Source organism: Chrysemys picta, chromosome 18 (assembly GCF_011386835.1).
Source record: "Chrysemys picta bellii isolate R12L10 chromosome 18, ASM1138683v2, whole genome shotgun sequence".
In the NCBI taxonomy this organism is placed as follows: domain Eukaryota; kingdom Metazoa; phylum Chordata; order Testudines; family Emydidae; genus Chrysemys; species Chrysemys picta.
Window position 1 is genome coordinate 15,539,347 of NC_088808.1, and position 20,034 is coordinate 15,559,380.

A 20,034-nucleotide genomic window follows, 5' to 3' on the forward strand; every position below is an offset into this window, starting at 1 on the left:
AAGTTCACGAATCTGAGGACCAACAAAGACACCTTCCTTTATCTTAGCTTCACTTAACCTTGGAAATTTTCCACGGAGGTACTAGAAAGCTGCTTGTGTTTTGTCAATGGCCTTGACAAAGTTCTTCATCAGACCCAGCTTGATGTGCAAGGGTCGTAACAAAATCTTCCTTGATTCAACAAGTGGTGGATGCTGAACACTTTTCCTCCCAGGCTCCAATGACTGTCGGAGTGGCCAATCTTTCTTGATGTAGTGGGAATCTCTTGCACGACTATCCCATTCGCAGAGAAAACAGCAGTACTTTGTGTATCCAGTGTGCAGACCAAGCAAGAGAGCAACAACCTTCAAATTGCCACAAAGCTGCCACTGATGTTGGTCATAGTTTATGCACCTCAAAAGTTGTTTCATGTTGTCATAGGTTTCCTTCATATGGACTGCACGACCAACTGGAATTGATGGCAAAACATTGCCATTATGCAGTAAAACAGCTTTAAGACTCGTCTTCGATGAATCAATGAACAGTCTCCACTCATCTGGATCGTGAATGATGTTGAAGGCTGCCATCATACCATCGATGTTGTTGCAGGCTACAAGATCACCTTCCATGAAGAAGAATGGGACAAGATCCTTTTGACGGTCACGGAACATGGAAACCCTAACATCACCTGCCAGGAGAGTCCACTGCTGTAGTCTGGAGCCCAACAGCTCTGCCTTACTCTTGGGTAGTTCCAAATCCCTGACAAGGTCATTCAGTTCACCTTGTGTTATGAGGTGTGGTTCAGAGGAGGAGGATGGGAGAAAATGTGGGTCCTGTGACATTGATGGTTCAGGACCAGAAGTTTCATCCTCTTCCTCTTCCTCGTCTGACTCAAGTGAGAATGATTCTGGTGCATCAGGAACCGGCAGTCCTTCTCCGTGGGGTACTGGGCGTATAGCTGATGGAATGTTTGGATAATGCACAGTCCACTTTTTCTTCTTTGACACGCCTTTCCCAGCTGAAGGCACCATGCAGAATTATCAATTGCTGGTATGATCTGTTGGCTCTCTCCAAATCATTGGCACTGCAAAAGGCATAGATTTCCTTTTCCTGTTCAACCACTGGCGAAGATTTGTTGCACAAGTGTTGCAGCATATGTGTGGGGCTCACCTCTTGTCCTGATCTCCAATTTTGCAGCCAAAATAAAGGTGATAGACTTTCTTAACCATAGTGGTTATACTGCGCTTTTGTGATGCAAAAGTCACTTCACCACAAACATAGCAGAAGTTATCTGCACTGTTCACACAAGTACGAAGCAACAGAGGGTCCTGTGGCACCTTAGAGACTAACAGAGGTATCTGAAGAAGTGAGGTTCTTACCCACGAAAGCTTATGCTCCCAGTACCTCTGTTAGTCTCTAAGGTGCCACAGGACCCTCTGTTGCTTTTTACAGATTCAGACTAACACGGCTACCCCTCTGATACTTGACACAAGTACGAGGCATCTCTGCTCACTTTGGCTAAATAGAAATGTGTCCCTTTGCAAAATCAAACACTGACAAATAAGAGAGCACGACACTGTATGATTTCTAGAGCTGATATAGGGCAATTTGTTCAGCAGAGTGATGTAAGTTTTGTTATGATTGCATCATCCATGACTACTAGGAATAACATGATGCAATTCATATCATGTATGACGCAATACCAGCTTCAGTTTGCATCATTCATTGTTTTGCCTAAAAAGCAAGTAGTGTCCAAACCCAGTCATAGATTTATTCATAGATCCAGTCAAAGATGTATTTTAGTCATTTCTGGTTTAAATTGAGATCCCTTCCCTTTATAACTCACTTATCCTCCGCCATTCCCAAGTCAAGGGTCATATATACTGACCCAATAGCATATCTTGAAAACTAGAGCCAATCAATAATTTTAAGCATCATTTTTGTTCTCAGTGACCCAGAATTAGTAAAGTTTGACTACATTTATTTCAGAAGCATTTTGGCTGTAGAGCAGTGTAATCAATGTGGAAACTTGCAACAGGAAGCACAACTCAGACACAACTCAGACACGCCAAGCGTAATGGCGGCCGGAGCCAGGACAAGCTGCTGCCCAGGGACGTGAGCCGAAATGACAGGTAGCAGAGAGTTTTTAAACCCTGAGATGTTCTCTTTGGGCAAGTCTTGCCGAAGAACCCGCTGCGCCAAATTACCTGCTGCCGAATTGCCGCCGAAGACCCCTAGCTGCCTGTGGGAAACCCGCGCTGGAGCTGCAAGATAGCAGGCGCCCCCCAGCGGGCACAGGGAGGAGTGTCACCCGGCCGCCACAAAGCGAAGGCGGGGAGAGCAGGAGCCGCCACCGCAAGATGCATGCACCGGAGCCTGAAGACCTGGACGTGCTGGGAAGCGCCGAGTGAGTGCTCAGGGGAGCGCCGCTCCCCCCCAGCTATGGTACTGAGCCCTTCACAAGGTAAGGTTCTTTTTCAGATGGGGAAACTGAGGTACAGAATGGTGAATTTGCCCAAGTTCACTGTGACCCAGGGAGTCCCTCCAGTGCCAACCGTCAGAGGGCACCCTATACCATAACTCACATCAGGCCTGACGCATTTATTGCCACCACACACGTGTCATAATCTGTGCCTAAAAGGTGAGGTATCGTATCCAAATTGGTAACACGCTGGTCATTAATATTATTGTGTGATGTATGTATGAGTGGTGTATAAAGAATTACAGATGTGTGATGGCAATATGTTCTTAAAAGGAGTTTTGCAAGCAGTGCCTAAGCCCAGCATGTCCTAGACAAAGGAATGTTGTAAACCGAGCCAGGTAACACCTCAGAAGACAATGGGAGGTACATCTACATCTACGGTAAACAAAGCCAACAAGCTAAATGAGCTGGGGGAAAAGCTGCTTAACGATCATGCCCGGGGATGGAGCCTACACCCTCAGGAAGCCTTCCTGGCTCTTGAAACTGAGACAATCGACTTTGTGAAATATAAGCAAAGGCAGATGGCCATTTTGGCATCTACCACCCCGGGGGAGCAGAGCCCTTTGAGCTCAAGAGAAGTGGATCCTCTTGGCCTGAAAACCAAGAGTAGCTGGAACTGACGGCGTGAGACCCCTGCCTAGACAAAGCCTGTAACTCACTGACGTGACGTTTTAGTCACTAGACTAAACAAGCGATGTTTTGTTTTACTTGTCACCACACCTGTGTCTCCTTTCCTTACCTGTTAGCACTTACATCTCTGTTCTTTGTTAACAGACTTATTCTTGTTGTATTAGAGAACCACCTCAGTGTTGTGTGTTAAACCAGTGGTTGTCAACTTTTTTTTCATTTGAGGTCCTATAGAACATTTTGAACGGAGGTGGGGAGCTCTTAGGAAATCTTAAAACCCCCAGGGATCCGTGGACCACAGGTTGAAAACCACTGTGTTAAATTGAAGGGTGCAATCCTCAGGTAACTACCAGGCTGGAGTGGGCTCTGTCACTTTGGAGGCAGCCAACTTCATAACTTCTGTGAGTATCCAGCGAGAGGGACTGGACACTGCAGGAAAGAGCGTTTGGGAGAGCCTCAGGCCTGGAGGGGCTGTTGATGTCACCCTGCAAGGAGTAACCGGGATGAGGCCATTGTATTGTGAGCCGGCTGCTGGTGTCAGGGCTCTGAGCCAAAGCTGCACAGCACAGAGGGCCCCCGGGTTACCGGGCAGGCGGTGACACAACCCCTTACTGGCCTGGGTGAACCTCCAAAGTGTCACAGTCACCCAGCAGGTCAGCGGCAGAGCCGAGATGAGACCCCAGCTCTCCAGAGTCCCACGCCACCGGGACGAAAAGTAGCAACTGGCAACTGTGCAAAGGGGGGAGGTGACCGAGAGGGGTGGGGTGTTTCTGGGATTCGGTGAGGATGGAAGAGGAAGTGAAGGGCTGCAGTTGGAGAAAAGTTATGGCCACCGTCCGTCTAGGAGGAAGGCGGTAGGGATAGTGGAATTGGTCCTTTGGGACCGGCCCCTCTTGATACAATGAGTCTTTGAATCATCCAGTTATGCTGCTTTCTCCCTCCCTCCCTGGCCCCCCAATGCCTCCCAGCCCCAGCCAGCAGCACGCTGCATTAGCCTTACAACAATGGGGTGGATGGCTGCCTTCTCTGCAGCTGGTCTCTAGTGGGTGAGAGCGGTACCAGGGCCCAGCCTCGCATTTCCCACCTGCAATGTGTGCCCCTGGGCAGGAGCATGGTGAACCTGGAGGTTGTAGGGGACTGGAGCCCTGTGTGCAGCCCAGGGGGGGGTTCTGACTTCACCATGCCTTCTCCAGCCCAGAGTCTTCAGCTAACATTATCTAGGCTGGACCATCCTGCAAACTGATCCATCACACTCCCTCTCCAGTGCCAGTCTCTGGCTCCGTGCTGCAGTCTGCCAGCCTGGGCAATGCCTGCAGGCCTTAGCCGGTGACCTCCCACACTGGCAGGTGCCGCTTACCTGTATCAGCCGCCCCTGCTCGTTCTGCAGGGCGTTGAGTTCCTGCCCCATAGCGTTGTGCCCCTTCTTCAGGCTGTCACAGTCGGCTCTCAGCTGAGTGGCGTGGGTCAGGAGCTTGGCCACCTCATCTGCCACAGTGACCAGCAGGGCCCGCTCCTGCCCCTTGGATGACTTCATCTCAGTGTCGTGGTCTGTCACGGCCCGCAGCACGGAGGACTGGAAGCCCTCCAGGCGGGTGAAGCTGCCGGCTTGGTCCGGACAGTTGGGGTCAATGAAGATGTTGATGCGGGAGCTGTCCACCTTCTCGATGGTGACCAGGGCATTGGCCTCCTCGGGGTTGGTGCTGATGATAGGCGGGGACTCCGTGACAGGGGTGTGATAGTGGTTCATGAAGAGGATGGCGCCGGTGACGGTAACGGCCAGGAGGACGGCCACAGACAAGAGGACCGTGCACAGGATGTAGCCGCAGCTCATTCTCTGGGGGGACAGAGCGCGTTAGTGGAACTCTTTGGCCCAGGTGGCAGATTTAAAAGGGTTTAAGCTTCATGTATAGCAGAGAACCACCTATGATCACAGACATCCCTCCCTTCCATTACCCCACCCCACTGTGTCCCCATTCAGATATCTTCCTCGCCCTCCTGGGTTTAATGAAATCCCTAACCAAACCCTCCCCTGCAATCTCCCGGGGGGATGAATGGGATGATTCACCCTTCCTTCTGGGCCAAATGCTCCTGCCCCTCTTTCCCCCATCAGGAGCAAAGCCTGCACTACTGGACCTTGCACCAAGGAGCTAAGATGGCCGGAGAGCTCAGAAATTTGGCCATGTCCTTCTGCCCCCTGGCAGTTTGTGCAGCCCAGAGGCGAAGGACTGCTCCCCCCCAGCCAGCGTCTCTCTCCTCCTGAACTGTCTCTTCCCCTGTGTCAGTTCTCCCCGCGGTACCTGTTGGATTCACCCGCAGGACTCTTGGTCCTTACAAACTGCTCCGGGAGGGAGGCAGGGAGGATCACCAGGCACAAAGATCTGATCCCCATTAGCACCAGCTCCCTTCTGCCCTGCCGTCAGCCGGCTGCCACGTCGCGACTGCATTAGCTCCCCATGTTCCCGCTGGCTGCCGCCCCCTTTCATTACACCTGCAGGACTGAGGCTATGATTTTCCTCTGACCCCAGCTGCAGCTGTCACAAGGAATTGAGGGCTGGGGAAATGTTGCATATTCAAAGAGACAAAGACGACTTTCTCCAGGAACGAGACAAAAACTGCTGCATCTGCAAAGATTTCCCAGGCCCTGTCCCCTCCTGCATGTCTATCTGGAGTGACACCTTCTTTCAACCACCCTTCATTCACGGTCCTGCAGCCATTTGCATTAAGGTGACTCAAGCTGTGGGTTGGATGAGTACATGGAAGACAGAGCGGAGGCCTCCCAGTACCTCCGGCCAAAAATAACTCCTTCCCTCTTCGAGACGCGCAACAGAATTCAGGATGGATTTATCCACCCAAAGGAGAGCAAAGCAGCAGACATTGAAACGCACCCAGCACTCGGCTGTGTGGGAAGCCAGTCTGCAGGGACCACCTTAAAGAGGCAGCCACGTGCTCGTCCCAGACTCCAGCTTTCTGTGCAATAAAAAGAAATATGTCAAAGACAATAAGGCAGGCTTTCAGTGAGAAGACAGCTCGGCGTTTGTAACATATTAAGCCAGACCTGCACCTCGGGCAGAGGTCTGTTGGTTCAAGGAGGACAGTTCAGGTTAGTTTGGCAAATCAAGGTGTAGCTTGGGGTATGTGAGATTTGGGTACATTAGGAGAGGGATTTGGGGTCATTTGCCATTGCTTAGAGTTGGAGGAGCTTTGGGTCAGACCCTCGAGGATCTGACCCATTACGTCTAGGAGTTAGCTCTTCGGACATGGGGTACCACAGAGAAATGGAGGTCCAAGCTGGAAAATATGGAGTCCAGATTACAAACTCTCCCCCCACTCTCCCTCAGGATTTAATGGCGTTTGAATCTGGGGGGTTAGTTCAACCCATCCTGAAATCACTACCCAAGTCCTCCAAAGATCTCAACAAAATCTGCCAACAGAAAGGGAGGAAGCGAAGGCCTGATATTTCCAATGTAAAAACCAAAGAGGAAAAATTGGAGGCCATCTTTACACATCTTAAAAGACGGTGTCTTGCTGTGTGGTTCACCTTTAGCTATCCAATTAAATGCAAAGCAGAATTTTAGCTTCTTCCCCTTGGTAGAAGATGGTTTAACCTCTTAGTGCCCCAGGCCAAATGCAAGAGCAATGACAGACACACTGGAAGAGACTCAATTATCACCATTCAGTCTGGACTAACAACCGCCTCTTGCAGACGGGCAAGGCAGATGCCTTATGAACTAGTGCCTCTCACAAGGCCTGTTTTAAAGCAGCAGTGGGCTGCGGGAGCTGTGCTGGTGTGAAACAGGAGATGCGCTGCTTCTTCACTCTCCCCCCCTTTTCTAGCTCTCTCTCCGAGAAGGATCGGAGTGTTGCTTTGACTGACAGATCACATTCTGGGAAGGAAAGTAGCTGTGAGAAGAAAGCCTCTCTTGCCACTCTGGGACTGAACACTGAAGAAAGAAGAAGCCGTTTCACCAAAGGGGAAAACAGCGAGGTTTTGATACAAGTGCCTTGTCTCATCCTTCCCGGGAACATGAAGGCAAAAGGACGAAACAAGTGTTCACTCAAGGCAAGTCTCTGGTAGGTTTTGATCTGAAGGGCTAGCAGACAGCATGCATGTCATCCATAGAGCTGCCGGAGAGGTGACCTGCCTGGGACATATTTAGATCATTGCGATTATAAAGGGATCTTACTGGCATGGAAGACGAGGAAGAGAACACAATTCCATGCCTTCTTCTATCCCCCAGCAAATCCTAAGTGCTTTCACATCCTCCTCCCCAGCCCTAATTCACTCTATGCTCATACCAAGCTATCAACCAAGTTGGCAATGACGGAGAGACTAGACCATATACCTGGCGGTTCCTATAAAGTGGAACCCAAGTACCAACCAGCCTAGTTTGCCTTTGGGCAAACCCCAGTACGCCTATATTGGCAAACCCAGATACTCCAGCTTTGCCCAACATTATTCCTATTTCCAGCCTCCTCAAGGGGCACACTGAGACCACACACCAGCTTCTCCCCCTGCCCTGCATGGTGGGGAAGAAGAAATCCTCCTTCACAGACGAGGACGTGCACATCTGGAGACTACAAAAAGGCCAGATCTGAGTTCATGACTGTTTTCAAAGTCCAACAGAATTTGCCTCACATTGGTACTGTTACCTAGCAACGTGATCTTAGATTCAGGGGGAAAAAATCCACCAAGCTGATGCTAAGAAATCTCTTAAATTGGCAAATTTTACGTAGGCCAACAAAACCCAATGTGCAGTGCTCCCCCTCCTGACTGGACAGCAGCAATGTGCTTAAACTTACGCACCAACACAGATCAGTCTCTGCCACAGCCGGTACAACTCCATGAATGTTACTGTGTCACAAGCCCTTTCATTTCTCCGAGAAGCATTCCACCCCTCCTGATGCCAGTGGCTACTGCTGCCCCGTCTTGGTGTCACCATGCTGTTGGCATCCCGTGGAACTGAGCAGGGGGCCGCTCTAAGGATGCAGTCGGGCACCTGGTCTGCCGGGCAATTCCAATGGGTTAAAGACTTAATTAAATGGTTCCTAGTAAGCGATACAGCTGCTTCCCATGAGAGCTGCCAAGACAACAGCCTTATTCTAGCACAATACAAAGGCCTCGGACGCAGCACACCCTGAAATATCGACAGCAATACTGAACAGCCCTCACGTCTGTTTCTTTGACACTGCCAAAAGAGGGCTGAAGGAAGAAATAAGACATGGGGATCTAGAAAATATGCTGGCTGTTCCGAATCTCCCCCGGCACTCCTGCTGCTGAGCTCGGGGTCATACTGAAAGAGAGCCCCTGAATACAGGATCAGACTCGGATGCCTGCCACCTCCATCTACTGACCTTCTCTTGGTTGTTTCCTGGCTAGCAATGGCTGCTGGGAATCGCCTTGCAATCATGTGACCTGCGATCTATCTTCCCTGAGTTTTTAAGTCTCCTTGTCTGCATCCATTTCTCCCAAGTCATCTGTCTTCCTTCAGTAACCCACAGGCCCTTCTCTTCTTCAACCACAGACCTGTGCCGTGTCTGATTTACAGTGAGACTGACGTCTGCAAAGCAGCCTAAGGGATTTAGAAGCCCAATTTTCATTACTTTTGTAGTGGGAGTGGGGTGTCCAAATCCCTTGAGTTGAGGTTTTCAATGTTGCCTAAGTTCTTCATAGCAGGGAGTGAGCCTTAGCTCTGTCCTGTTGATGCCATGTCTATTTATGGCACTACAGAAATATTTCAGCGCACTACCGCTCTGTCCCAGAATGGCATGGCCATTTGACCTTGGTTTCTTCTGAGCATTTTGCCCTTTTTTCTCTCTCTAAAAGCCAAGGTCTGCTTGTGACTATTTATTAGCAAATACATTCACCGAATTGTTCTGAATGGACTTTGGCCTATGGATTGAGGTTCCTTTAAACATCTGAGCTGCACAATTGGTTGCCTAAGCCCCACAATGCCGTTTTTGCCCCAGACTGGATAACACACCTTTATAAACTAACTTCTGCCCAGTCAGTTACAGAACACATTTAGACTCTAGACGTAATGAAACTCTGGGCCTAAAATTTGCTTTCTGTAAACAGAACTTCACTTGCATGACTGTTCTGTGAACCTACCTTACTCTAAAGAAGCTGGAGCGGGACACTGGCTGAAACAAAATACCAGACCAGGAGTAGTGCAGGTCTAAACTGGTGTGGTAATTGCTTGGGTGACGCAAAGACAAAAGCAGCAAAATTCAACACAGAAGTCACTGTGACACATGCAAGTAAGTTCTCTCCCCCCCAGCTACAGCTGCCACTCCCGTGCACTGCACAAGCATAGAAACGAGCAAAGAAAGTCAGGGAAATGTCAAACTCCAACCATGGCCATTTGCCCAATGGAGGAATCGAACAACTGGTGAAATGAGGCGACAGCAAGCGGAGAGGCTGGTTTCTGAGTTAATGAGCAGGGCTCCCAGGCTCCAGCAGGGGGCTGGCCCAGCACACAGCCCCTCTCACTGCCCAGCGGCTGGAGCTGCAGATGGGCTCTCTTATGGTGGGAGCTGGGTCACCAAAGCAGGCGTGTGTGGGATCCTCGGCATTCTCTCAAGCTCTGCCTCGTAAGCCGCTGCTGGTGAATACACGAGAGAGACAAGACCGTGGGATTGTCCCCTTCTGAAGAGCAGGCATCCGCCTGGGAAGTAAAGGAGACAGCCCAGGAGCTCCGCTGGCAGAGCCTGGGTGTGATGTGTGAATGCAGGGCAGTGTTCAGCCAGCATGTGAGGGCAGAAGGGGTTTCCCTGCTTTCGGGGTCCCTCCCCCCAGATCCTGCTGTGTCTGACTCTTATCCTTGGGTCCAAGATGATTCTGAAGAGGAAACCATCTGAAAGGGCCAGATGGTGTCAAAGGGCCCAGATTAGCCAAAGAGGGTGGCTCCCAGGGACTGATCCCAGGACCCCTCTACAGGGCCTGTCTCTGCAAAGGACTGTACTCCAGCGATTCAGTAAAGGCTAGTGCAGTGCCTGTATGTACTGCCTATTCCCCCCACCTCCCTTGCCCATGAGCCCTGCAACGGTTCAGCTCGTGCTGAGTGAGAGAATTAGGGGCTCACAGTCACTCAGGACATTCGTCAGATCACAGCTTGCCGAGACACACGCCCAGCAGCAGAATGGAAGATGCACTTGGGACCTTTGGCTGTGGAGCAGAGAGAGTCCTCCAGCCCTGCGAAACAGCACAGCCCCCTGCTCCCCTCCGCCGGTGTGCCATGTGAGCGAGTGCCAGAAGAGGGTAGCAGCGCCACACGGAATGCAGGCTGTCTCTCACACGCATGCAGCTGTTCCGGAGCTGCCTGTCGGGGGAAGGAAGAAGCCTGTCCCGAGGGGCTCACTGGCTGTACTTGGTGGCTGGGAGGCTGCAGCTGCTCTTCTCTGACCTCAGCAGCAGGTGTATCTGCCACCTCTGGGAGCGACAGTGGAGAGCGGCTGGTAGAAGAGCTGGAATCAGGCAGGAGACGAGGCAGATGCTCAGAAGTTTCCTTAGAAGTCAGATCCTCTGACGGGGGGCCAGCGACGCTGGCTCTGGGGGATCGTCCTTCTTGACTGATACATTAATCAGTCACCAGGGCGATGGGACACTACCCAACGTAAGGCGGTCCTCGCCATGCGCACCCACCCATCACAGCAGCATCATGCAGCACGAAAAACATGTTCCATACACAGCCAAACGCACTGAGCTCTGCCCCTCCTCACCTCCCTTACACTCACTGATTCCCCTTCACATCACACCCTCCCATTTCTCATCAGCACTCCTGTGCCTTGTCTCAGGCAGCCCCTACTCCTGGGTTGTCCTCGCTGCTCCTGTACACCCCATAGCCTCACACTCCTGTTTCACGTGCCCCGTCCGTGCCATGACAGAGCAGTGCTCAGGGTCAGAGCGATCGTCCAGGCTTCACCCACTGGGGCCTGGCTATAACAAGCCCCTCTCCCCCCCACCTTCACAACCTCATTCTGGGCATCTGGATGTCCTCTCTTCCCATGTCCTAACCTTACCTAGAGGGCAAGCAAATCAGCACAGAGACCTTGGCTTTACTCTCTGAGGCAGATTCATTCTGTGGTTGCAGGAGTTAGTTCAGCCCCTAGCATAGCTTACTGGCACCCCTGACTAGCTAGGCTACGGGTCCGTCCTGCCCAGACCCACCCCCAAATGCCCCCTGAACCCAGGGTGGCCCCAGAGCCGACTTTGCACCATGGCAGCGGGGTCCCCTGTAACTATCTATCTTTCTCCTTCCTCTGCATCCCCTTTAGGTCAGTCTAGCAGACGGTGACGATGAATAGGGCCCTTTGGATGTACTCGGTGTTTGCCCTTCTGATGCTATACGCCAACGTTATTGTGTTCAGCCAAACAAAGTGGCCTGGGATCTGGGCAACATGTACCGCCTGTGATCAGCCCAGAGTCACGTCCCAGGGCTCATACGGTCTGGGCCAATAAGCATGACCCCATTAACCCTCCTCCAAAGAACTCCGATGTCCCCTGCTCACTTCAAGGGCTACTTCGGTTTTGGTTTTTTGAGACCATCTGTGGATTTGCCCCCAGCTGCTCTCACAAATCTTTTCTACTTCCCTCCCTAGCTCTGGCTGGCTTCTTCTGTCCTTTCCCACAACCTTGTCACCCGTGGCCTGAGAGCCGTCTCCTCAGCAGCCCTTTCCTTCTGCAACCATCCTCTCTGTAGGACCTGGTCGCCGACACAGGTTTCAAATGCATGGCTTGTTTGACGCTGGATCGACAACAGAGGTTTGCAGTGGTGCAGCTACATCTATTATCCCCCTCCCTGCCAGGCTGACACTCCTCCCACCCACCCCCCCTCCATCTCAAATTTCATCTTGAACTAGATCTTCATTTCAACACCCCTTGGGGACTGGCCTAGCAGTGATTAATTTACCCACCCGATCTCTTTACACTGCTCTCCTCTGTAATCCAGTATAAGCCCGAGCCCGCCCGGTCGTGCTTATACACCATAAAGCTCTTTCGGGAGTTGGGGAGATGCTGCAGATGGTAGGAGACCTGCTCTATAAAACAGTCTGCTTGGGTTTAAATTAATAAGAGCCAGGCTGTGGCTTCCAAAGGAATCTCAGGCAGCTAAAACCCAACTCCCCTTGAATCTCAGTGTGAGCTGGCTCCCCCAGGCTTCTTTGAAAAGCCCAGCTTTAATTCATACTCCCCTGATCGTTCTGTTACACAATGAACACCCTGGCTGTTGGGGTCGCAGCCTGGGTGGGGAACTGGGCCAGTTCTCTGTATTACGCTCATGTGCTGAGCATTCAACCTGACCTAGGGGAAACTCCATTTATTGCCATCGGAGAAAGCCCTAGCCCAGACCATAATGCTTCTGAAGTCTACCTTGCAAGGAGCGTGCTGGGACGTGGGGCACAACTGGAGGGGAGCTGTGAACAGAATTTCTCCCCCTCATGGCCCCAGGGCTGGTAGGCTTCTCCCTGTGGCACTCATCCTAGCCAGGACGTGAAAGAAAAGTTGGCGCAGTGAACTCCTGATGGGAATGAGGAGCCCTCAGGTCTGGCAGAGCTGCTGAAGTGGCGGTGACATCCGGGGTAAGTGGGGCAGGGGAATGCTGCCTGGACATTTAAATGTAGAAGGTGAAGAAGAACAAAGCAGCCGTCCCTAGGGAACCCAGACACACACACCCCATCCTCAAACAGTCCATGCTCACATCCATTTCTACCACTCCAGCCCCATCACACGTGGCTTGGTGGCCAACGGCAGCCAGGACCAAGGGGAAGAGATCGTGACAGGGATGGCTCAGGACTCGGCTCCCTTGGTACATTTGGGAAGCTTAGATCCCAACTGCCAGGGCTTCCCACGTGGCCCTGAGTTCTGTGGTCCCTTATTGTGATGGGAGCTGGAAATGCTGTAGGGACGGCGGTCTCTTACCCATCCATCTCAGCCTCCCCAGCACTTCCTCTTTGCTTCTTTCCCTTCCCTAGGAAGCATCAGCCGGAGGTTTGTTTCTTGCTGTGTTCTAGCCCTTTGCAGGTACACGCAGCGCATGATGCAGACTCCCCTCAGCGGTACAAGTACAGGCAGAGGCACACGTTCGCGCACAGTTACACACAGTCTTGCACGCATGTTCCTGCCCATTCACCCTGGGATCTGTGGCAGAACGCGCATGGAGACTCACTTGTGCACACACACATTCAGGCTGTGTCCCGGATTCTCACATGTGTACACACACACTGGCTTGGACCTGCACAAGGCTATCACACACTGCTGCGGGGAGCTGCAGGCATGCTCTGGCACATGCTCCCACATCTGTGCAGGGCAATAAGTGTTGTATGAACCCCCTTCACCACAGTCACCTCCCCCCAAGCCCTCCTCACCCGCTCTAAGCAGCCTGGCAGGGTCCGCTGACTACTCCAGCAGGGGATGGTGGTGGGAGAGTCTGTACATTAACAGGGCCGGATCTGCCCCCAGCATAGACTCGACATGCAAACATCCTCTCTTAGAAAGTGAGTGAAGTGTTTTAAAGGTGCAGCAGTTAGTTAAGGGGAGGAGGCTGGGGCAGCCGGGGCGCAGTTACCTGCTGCCTGTCTGACCCGCAGTTGCTTTCCTAGAGCATGATGTGACATTCACTGTAAATAAATAGCCTCAATAATTCAGGGAGCATTTGCCACCAGCCGGGGACACCGGTTCCTGCTCGTTCCCCACCAAGCGAACAGGCAGCCCTGCCAGGAGCTGCCAGCCCACCCCGGGGCTGCTTTCTCCAGCGGGCACCCCAGCACCCCCATCCCCCTTCGCGGCTGGGGGGCAGGGTAACCCGGGCAAAAAGGGGCCCCCACAGGGTGTTACGAAGTTTTGGGGGCGCTGTCTATCCCCGGCCCCGGAGAGAGGGGGAGGGAAGCCAGTCTCCCCTCGGTTCTCTCTCCCGTCTCACCCGTCCTCTCCCGCGCCTTACCTGGGATTTCTCCTGCTGCCCGTCCTCGAGGGGAGACGCTCTCCCCATGTCTTTCCATCGATCGTTGACCATCTTCTGGGCCAGGGAGGGGGGACGGGAGCGAGTCCGGTTCCAAGGGGGGGCGGGGGGAAGAAGCCGCGCCCCGCGGGGAGCGCCCCGGCCCGGGAACAGAGAGAGCCCCGGGAGCCGGCCGGGCCGCCCCGCGGAGCCCCTGAGCTCGCTCCGCGCAGCGTCGGGCAAAGTTTGCGGCGCGTTCGGGGCTGGATCCGCACCCGCCCAGCGCCCCTCTCTCCCCGCCGGCCCAGCCAGCTGCTCCCGTCGGACTCGGGCTGGCGGCGCGCCGCCCTCCTGCGCCTCCCCTGCCGGAGCCGGGGGGGGGGGGGGGGGGGACTTCGCTTCCCTCCCACTGATCTGCCCAGAGCAGCCCCCAGCTGGCACAGACACAGCCCCGCCGCCCAGACTAGAGATCCGAGCAGCGGGGGGAGGAGGCCTGGATCGATCCCCTCCCTGCCCTAAATCTGCCGGACTAGCCCCACTCTGCCCCTTCTCCGGGCCCTGCGCCCTCCCGTCTCTCTCTGCCCTTCTTTCCCCCTTCCCTGCCCTCCGGCTCGTATCCCTCTGCCCTCCCCACCACGGCTTCTACCCCTCTGCCCTGCCCCCTCTGCCTGCCCCACCCCGCTTCTATCCCCCTGCCCTGCCCCCCCCGGCTTCTACCCCTCTGCCCTGCCCCCCTCCCGCTTCTTTCTCTCTGCCCTCCCCACCACGGCTTCTACCCCTCTGCCCTGCCCCCCCCGCTTCTATCCCTCTGCCCTGCCCCCCTCCCGCTTCTATCCCTCTGCCCTGACCTCCCCACCACGGCTTCTACCCCTCTGCCTGCCCCCCTGCTTCTATCTCTTTGCCCTGCCCCCCGGCTTCTACCCCTCTGCCCTGCCCCCCCCGGCTTCTATCCCTCTGCCTGCCCCCCTTCTACCCCTCTGCCCTGCCCCCCCCCCCGGCTTCTATCCCTCTGCCTGCCCCCCTTCTACCCCTCTGCCCTGCCCCCCCCCGGCTTCTACCCCTCTGCCCTGCCCCCCCCGCTTCTATCCCTCTGCCCTGCCCCCCTCCCGCTTCTATCCCTCTGCCCTGACCTCCCCACCACGGCTTCTACCCCTCTGCCTGCCCCCCTGCTTCTATCTCTTTGCCCTGCCCCCCGGCTTCTACCCCTCTGCCCTGCCCCCCCCGGCTTCTATCCCTCTGCCTGCCCCCCTTCTACCCCTCTGCCCTGCCCCCCCCCCCCGGCTTCTATCCCTCTGCCTGCCCCCCTTCTACCCCTCTGCCCTGCCCCCCCCCCGGCTTCTATCCCTCTGCCCTGCCCCCTCTCTGCCCTGCCCCCGCCCGCCTCTCCCAGGGCGGGCAGCGCACGAAGTAATCCCGTTGCCCCCTGGGCAGGAGCCGCGCGGAGCGGACCCGGACCCGGACCCGGTCCCTGCCCTTGGCCCGGCCCAGCGCGGGTGCCGCCGGCTGGGAGATGCCCGGGGCCGGCGAGGCAGCCGCAGAGCTCAGGCGGATTAGCAGCCGGCGAGCCCCGCGGAGCAGGGAGCTGTCAATCAAGCCTCCCTCCCGCTCCCGCCAGACCCCGCGCCCCACCCTGTCACCTGGCAGCACTTGGGGCCCCCCGGCCCGGGGGCAGCGCAGCCGGCCCCCGCCGCTCGCATCCCCCGAGCCGCTGCGCGAGCGACGCGGTGTGCGGGGAAGCTGCTGCCATTGCGAGGAACAGCCCCAGCGCCGAGCCGGGGCACCCCCGCACCCGCAGCCCCGGGCGAAGCACACCCTGCCCCGCAGCTCACCGGCCACCCACCGTCCGCAGGGGCCCGGGAGCAGGCAGTGCCTCCCCGGGGTCTCAGCCAGCCCCTCCCAGCCTGCTGCTGCTGCTCCCAGCTCCCCTCCCCAGAGGTGGCTGCATGTCAGGCCAGGCAGCGGGTGCCAGGATTCCTGTCCCTAGGGGCTGCCACCCGGCCAGACGGCGCCAGAGGGGGTGAGGCAGTGGAGCTAGGGGGCGCTGCACTGCAGGGAGGAGTGGGATTGACTCAGTAGGGAGCACTGCCGCCTCTAGTATCCTTGCACAGTGCTAGGGAGGCAGGGGGTGACTCTGCAGGTGCACCCCCCCACCCCCATCTGATGTACTGGGTGGAGGCATCAGCAGAGACCGGGGCAGCTGAAGCTTTCACGCTTACTGGAGTCACTGCATCTGTGCAGTTCACCTGCCTTTTCCTTTGAGCTGTTCTGTTTGAATGGTACAGAGCCCCCCACCCCCGCCAAGGGGTGCTTTCCGGTGCTTTCCATTCCCCCAGCTCCAGGTTGGCTCCCACTGCTCCTTGGCTGGTGTCGGTGCACGGTCCTCAGTGGCAGGCCTGTTGAAAGGTGTGACGCCAACGCCCTCTAATGGCTGCAGGGTAGAGCGTTTACAAGCCCTGCTATCGCCTCCGCTGATGGGGATTCTGCTCTCGGTCCAGTCCTGGGGCCTGGGACAGGCTGTGTCCCAGCTTCGCTGTGAACCACGCACAATCGCTGACGAGCCTGAGATGCGTGCGCGTGCGGCCAGGGGGTTGTGGTGAATGCACGGCGCTGCCTAAGCAGGGGCCACAAGCGGAGATGGGCCCGTGCTGTAAAATTTCTGTCTGGAGCCAGTCAACTAAGGTTCAGAGGTGTTGGGAAGCAACTCCACACTCGCCCAAACGACCGCAGGGCAGCTGCGCTGTCATGCGTAGAGCATGGTGCTGCCTTGAAGCTTGCACGGTGTGCAGGATGGAGAGGCCGAGGATTAGCGTCCAAAGCAGCAGCACCTTCCACTTCTCACCGAGCCAGGACAGAGCCAGGTAATCTACTGGGTATGATTTTATTTGCCATTTCCTCTTTGCATGCTTCCCACAATGCATCACCGCACAGAATAACAATAACGTTTTGCCCTTCTAGAGCCCTTCTCCCGCCCCCCTGCCCTCCCCTGAATCTCAGTGGGCTTCATATATGTTATTTAAGCCTCCTGATCTCCTGCGAAGTAGATAAATATTATCCTTACAGATGGGGAAGCGGACGGGGTAGAGAGTTGCCAGAGTCACATAACAAGTTGGTGGCCAGGGTGTTCTGGAACCCAGGCCTGTGTTTTAACCGCTAAACCACATTTCCAAGTGAGTGGGACAGTGATAGGGAAATACAGCTCTCCAGTGCATTGCGCGAATAAACCCACTGGCACTGATTCTGATCTCACTCCAGTTCCACACCAGGGTAATGCCACTGGCCTCAGGGGTGTAACACCTTATTTACACTAGCATAAGTGAGCTCAGAAGCAGGCCCGTGATTTTCAACCAGAACGTAAGAGTGGGGATTGAGGGAGGGTAAAGGGAAGTGTGGGATGTTGAAAAGTAACAAAGAAATCACTTGGGTTTTATTCACCAAGTGTTTAACTTGAATGTAAGCACAGAAAGCAGATTCCAGGGCGGTTTGCAGAGAGAAGAAAGCAAGTTGACCAGCTGCTCTACTCTCTCCTCAGCAGTTCTCAATCTGCTTTTCTGCACACTCCATGTTAATCAGTTACGCACATGTGCAGACTAGATCATTAGTTGCAACAATGTCATATTTTGCCTGGTCCTAGACTCTTCTAGCCAATAGAAATAAGGCTGGCACCTGGAGGTCTAATTAACTCACTTGCAATAAACACATCAATGACAAAGCATCTAGCCATGGGCTTATATGGCCCTCATTAGTGTAGAATATCAGGGTCTCCATTAATGCTTTTGTTACTGAAGCAACACACTGTGTAGAATAGCATTTCTAACAAATATGTGCTGAGACCACCAGCTACAGTACAAGGTGTATGATGAAGGGGGTTGGTCTCTCTCCCTCTGCTTTGAGAAGCCTTGTCTAGGAGACCGTTCCCCAGCATGGTTCCACTCTATGCATGAGGTGGCATTAGGAACCTAGGCAAGGCTGCCCAGAGAGCCGCTCTGGGTCATTATAAGAACATAAGAACGGCCATACGGGTCAGACCAAAGGTCCATCTAGCCCAGTGGCCTGTCTTCCAGCAGTGGCCAATGCCAGGTGCCCCAGAGGGAATGAACAGGTAATTATCAATTGGCAAGGCTGTACCATCCAAGCCCCACACCTTAGCATGAGATGTGTATGGACTATTTGTAGTCCTGGGGCAGGTGGAGGGGAGGAGGAACCACTAAGCCCAGGTCACCATGGATTTCTGGGGACAAAAAACCAGGAGTGGGAGTGATGTTAAAGATAAAAAATCAGGGATCAAGAGGGACACTGAGCAGAGCCCCCTGACTGCACCCACAGCTCCTCAAAGGTGTCTAGGGGGCCAATGGATGCTGCCCAGAGGAATTCTGCTCCGGGGACAGGACTGAACAAGGGAATGGAAATAGATCCAGTCGCAGAGCACCATCCCATCCAGCTTCCTCCTCCTGGAGATGAGAGCTGGGGGGAGGGGATCCCAATTGGGGAACCTCAGCCCTAGATACAAAAAGGATTTCCCCCCTAGGGTCGAACAGACAGAAACCATCACTAGCTCAGCTTGGCAAAAGGCTGTTATACACTAGCAAGTCCACCATACTCCAGTAGAGGGCAGTAGTGCACACACACACATGCTGGTAGTACAGCTGTGCTTTCAGGTGCTTGGGGAGCTAGAATGGACTCTTTTTTGGCTGCGTTGAGCCTCGATGGGGCCAGAACGATTCACAAGCTGGTGTTTTCATTGCACGCTAGGATCTAATTATCCAATCCACTTGGGTGCCGCAGAGGTTTTTATGAACAAATTTGGCAAACACCTGTCAGGGATGGTCTAATACTTGGTCTTGCCTCATGCAGGGGGCTGGACCACCTTTTGAGGTTCCTTCCAGCCCTATATGTCTATGGTCACTGAGCTCAGCAAACAGGAGTCGGGCAGAGCCGGGAGAAAATGGCAATTCATTCCAGAGGGTCACAGAACAAAAGGCAGGGCCGACCAGCTAAAACCCCTGGAATTTCAGGCATGTCCCTGCAAACTTTCCCCTGGGCAGCTTCTTGCAGTGAAACCGCTGCCCTTCCATGTTTCGCCCAGTGAGTTCCAAGATGGCTTCTGTGGCTTGATAAATTCCATCCTCTCTTGCTGTCAGTTTAATTCAAGGCCCGATCCTGCAAGGTGCTGAGCGTCCTCGATTCTAACTGACGTCAAATGGAGGTGGAGGGCACTCAATGCCTTGCAGGATTAGGACCTCAAATGACAGCGGTCGGTGATCGCTCCTGCCTTTAGAATGTCTCTTCTAGCACCACCCTATCCAGCCTGCGGTGGGTCCTTCACTCACTCCGGGACCCGCCACCGAAGTGCCCCGAAGAACGGGAGCGTGGAAGGACCCCCCCGCCGCAGAATTGCAGACGACCGGGAGCGCGGAAGGATCCCCGCCTAGGGCGCCAAAAACGCTGGCGCCACTCCTGGCTGCAGGTGTTCGGCCAAGTGACAAAGCAGAGGGAGGGAAAGTCACTGATAACTCTTCTTGCTCCCCTCCATCTGCGTCCACCCCCTGTGGCCCAGCACTGGTGAATGTAGGGTGACCCGATTTTATAGGGACAATCCCCATATTTGGGGCTTTTTCTTATATAGGCTCCTATTACCCCCACCCCCTGTCCCGATTTTTCACACTTGCTGTCTGGTCACCCTAGGTGAATGGCAAATTGTACCATGGCTCAGTGGTCTAGGTACCAGTTGGGGTCGTCTTTGGTTTATGTAACCCGTGCTAGGAAAATGCAGGGCTTTGTCTCCCTCTAGTGGCTAGTTCACATAAGAGGTTTAAGAGTGTGCTACCAGCATGGTGGCATGGGACCAGAATCTTCAAAAAGCTCAACCTCGCTTACAGCTGAGGTCAGGATTTCAGCCGTGCTCAGCACCCAGCGGCTCCTATGCTGACACGTCCAGCCGGAGCCCAGCAATGTGCTGAAAAGCTGGTGACTTCACAGACTCATAGACTTTAAGGTCAGAAGGGACCATTATGATC

The 20,034-nt window shown here is 54.4% G+C and overlaps 1 protein-coding gene across 1 annotated transcript in view; it reads right to left on the reverse strand.

Annotated features, from left to right (window-relative positions):
- Nucleotides 1-14,544, reverse strand: part of FIBCD1 (fibrinogen C domain containing 1) — a 39,351-nt gene extending 24,807 nt beyond the window's left edge. The window contains exons 1-2 of the mRNA XM_024106068.3: nt 14,024-14,544; nt 4,444-4,920 (exon numbers count right to left, since the gene is read on the reverse strand). Of these exons, the coding sequence (XP_023961836.2) occupies nt 4,444-4,920; nt 14,024-14,095 (549 nt within the window). The 5' untranslated portion in view covers nt 14,096-14,544. The remainder of the gene's footprint in view (nt 1-4,443; nt 4,921-14,023) is intronic.
- Nucleotides 14,545-20,034: the final 5,490 nt, after the last annotated feature.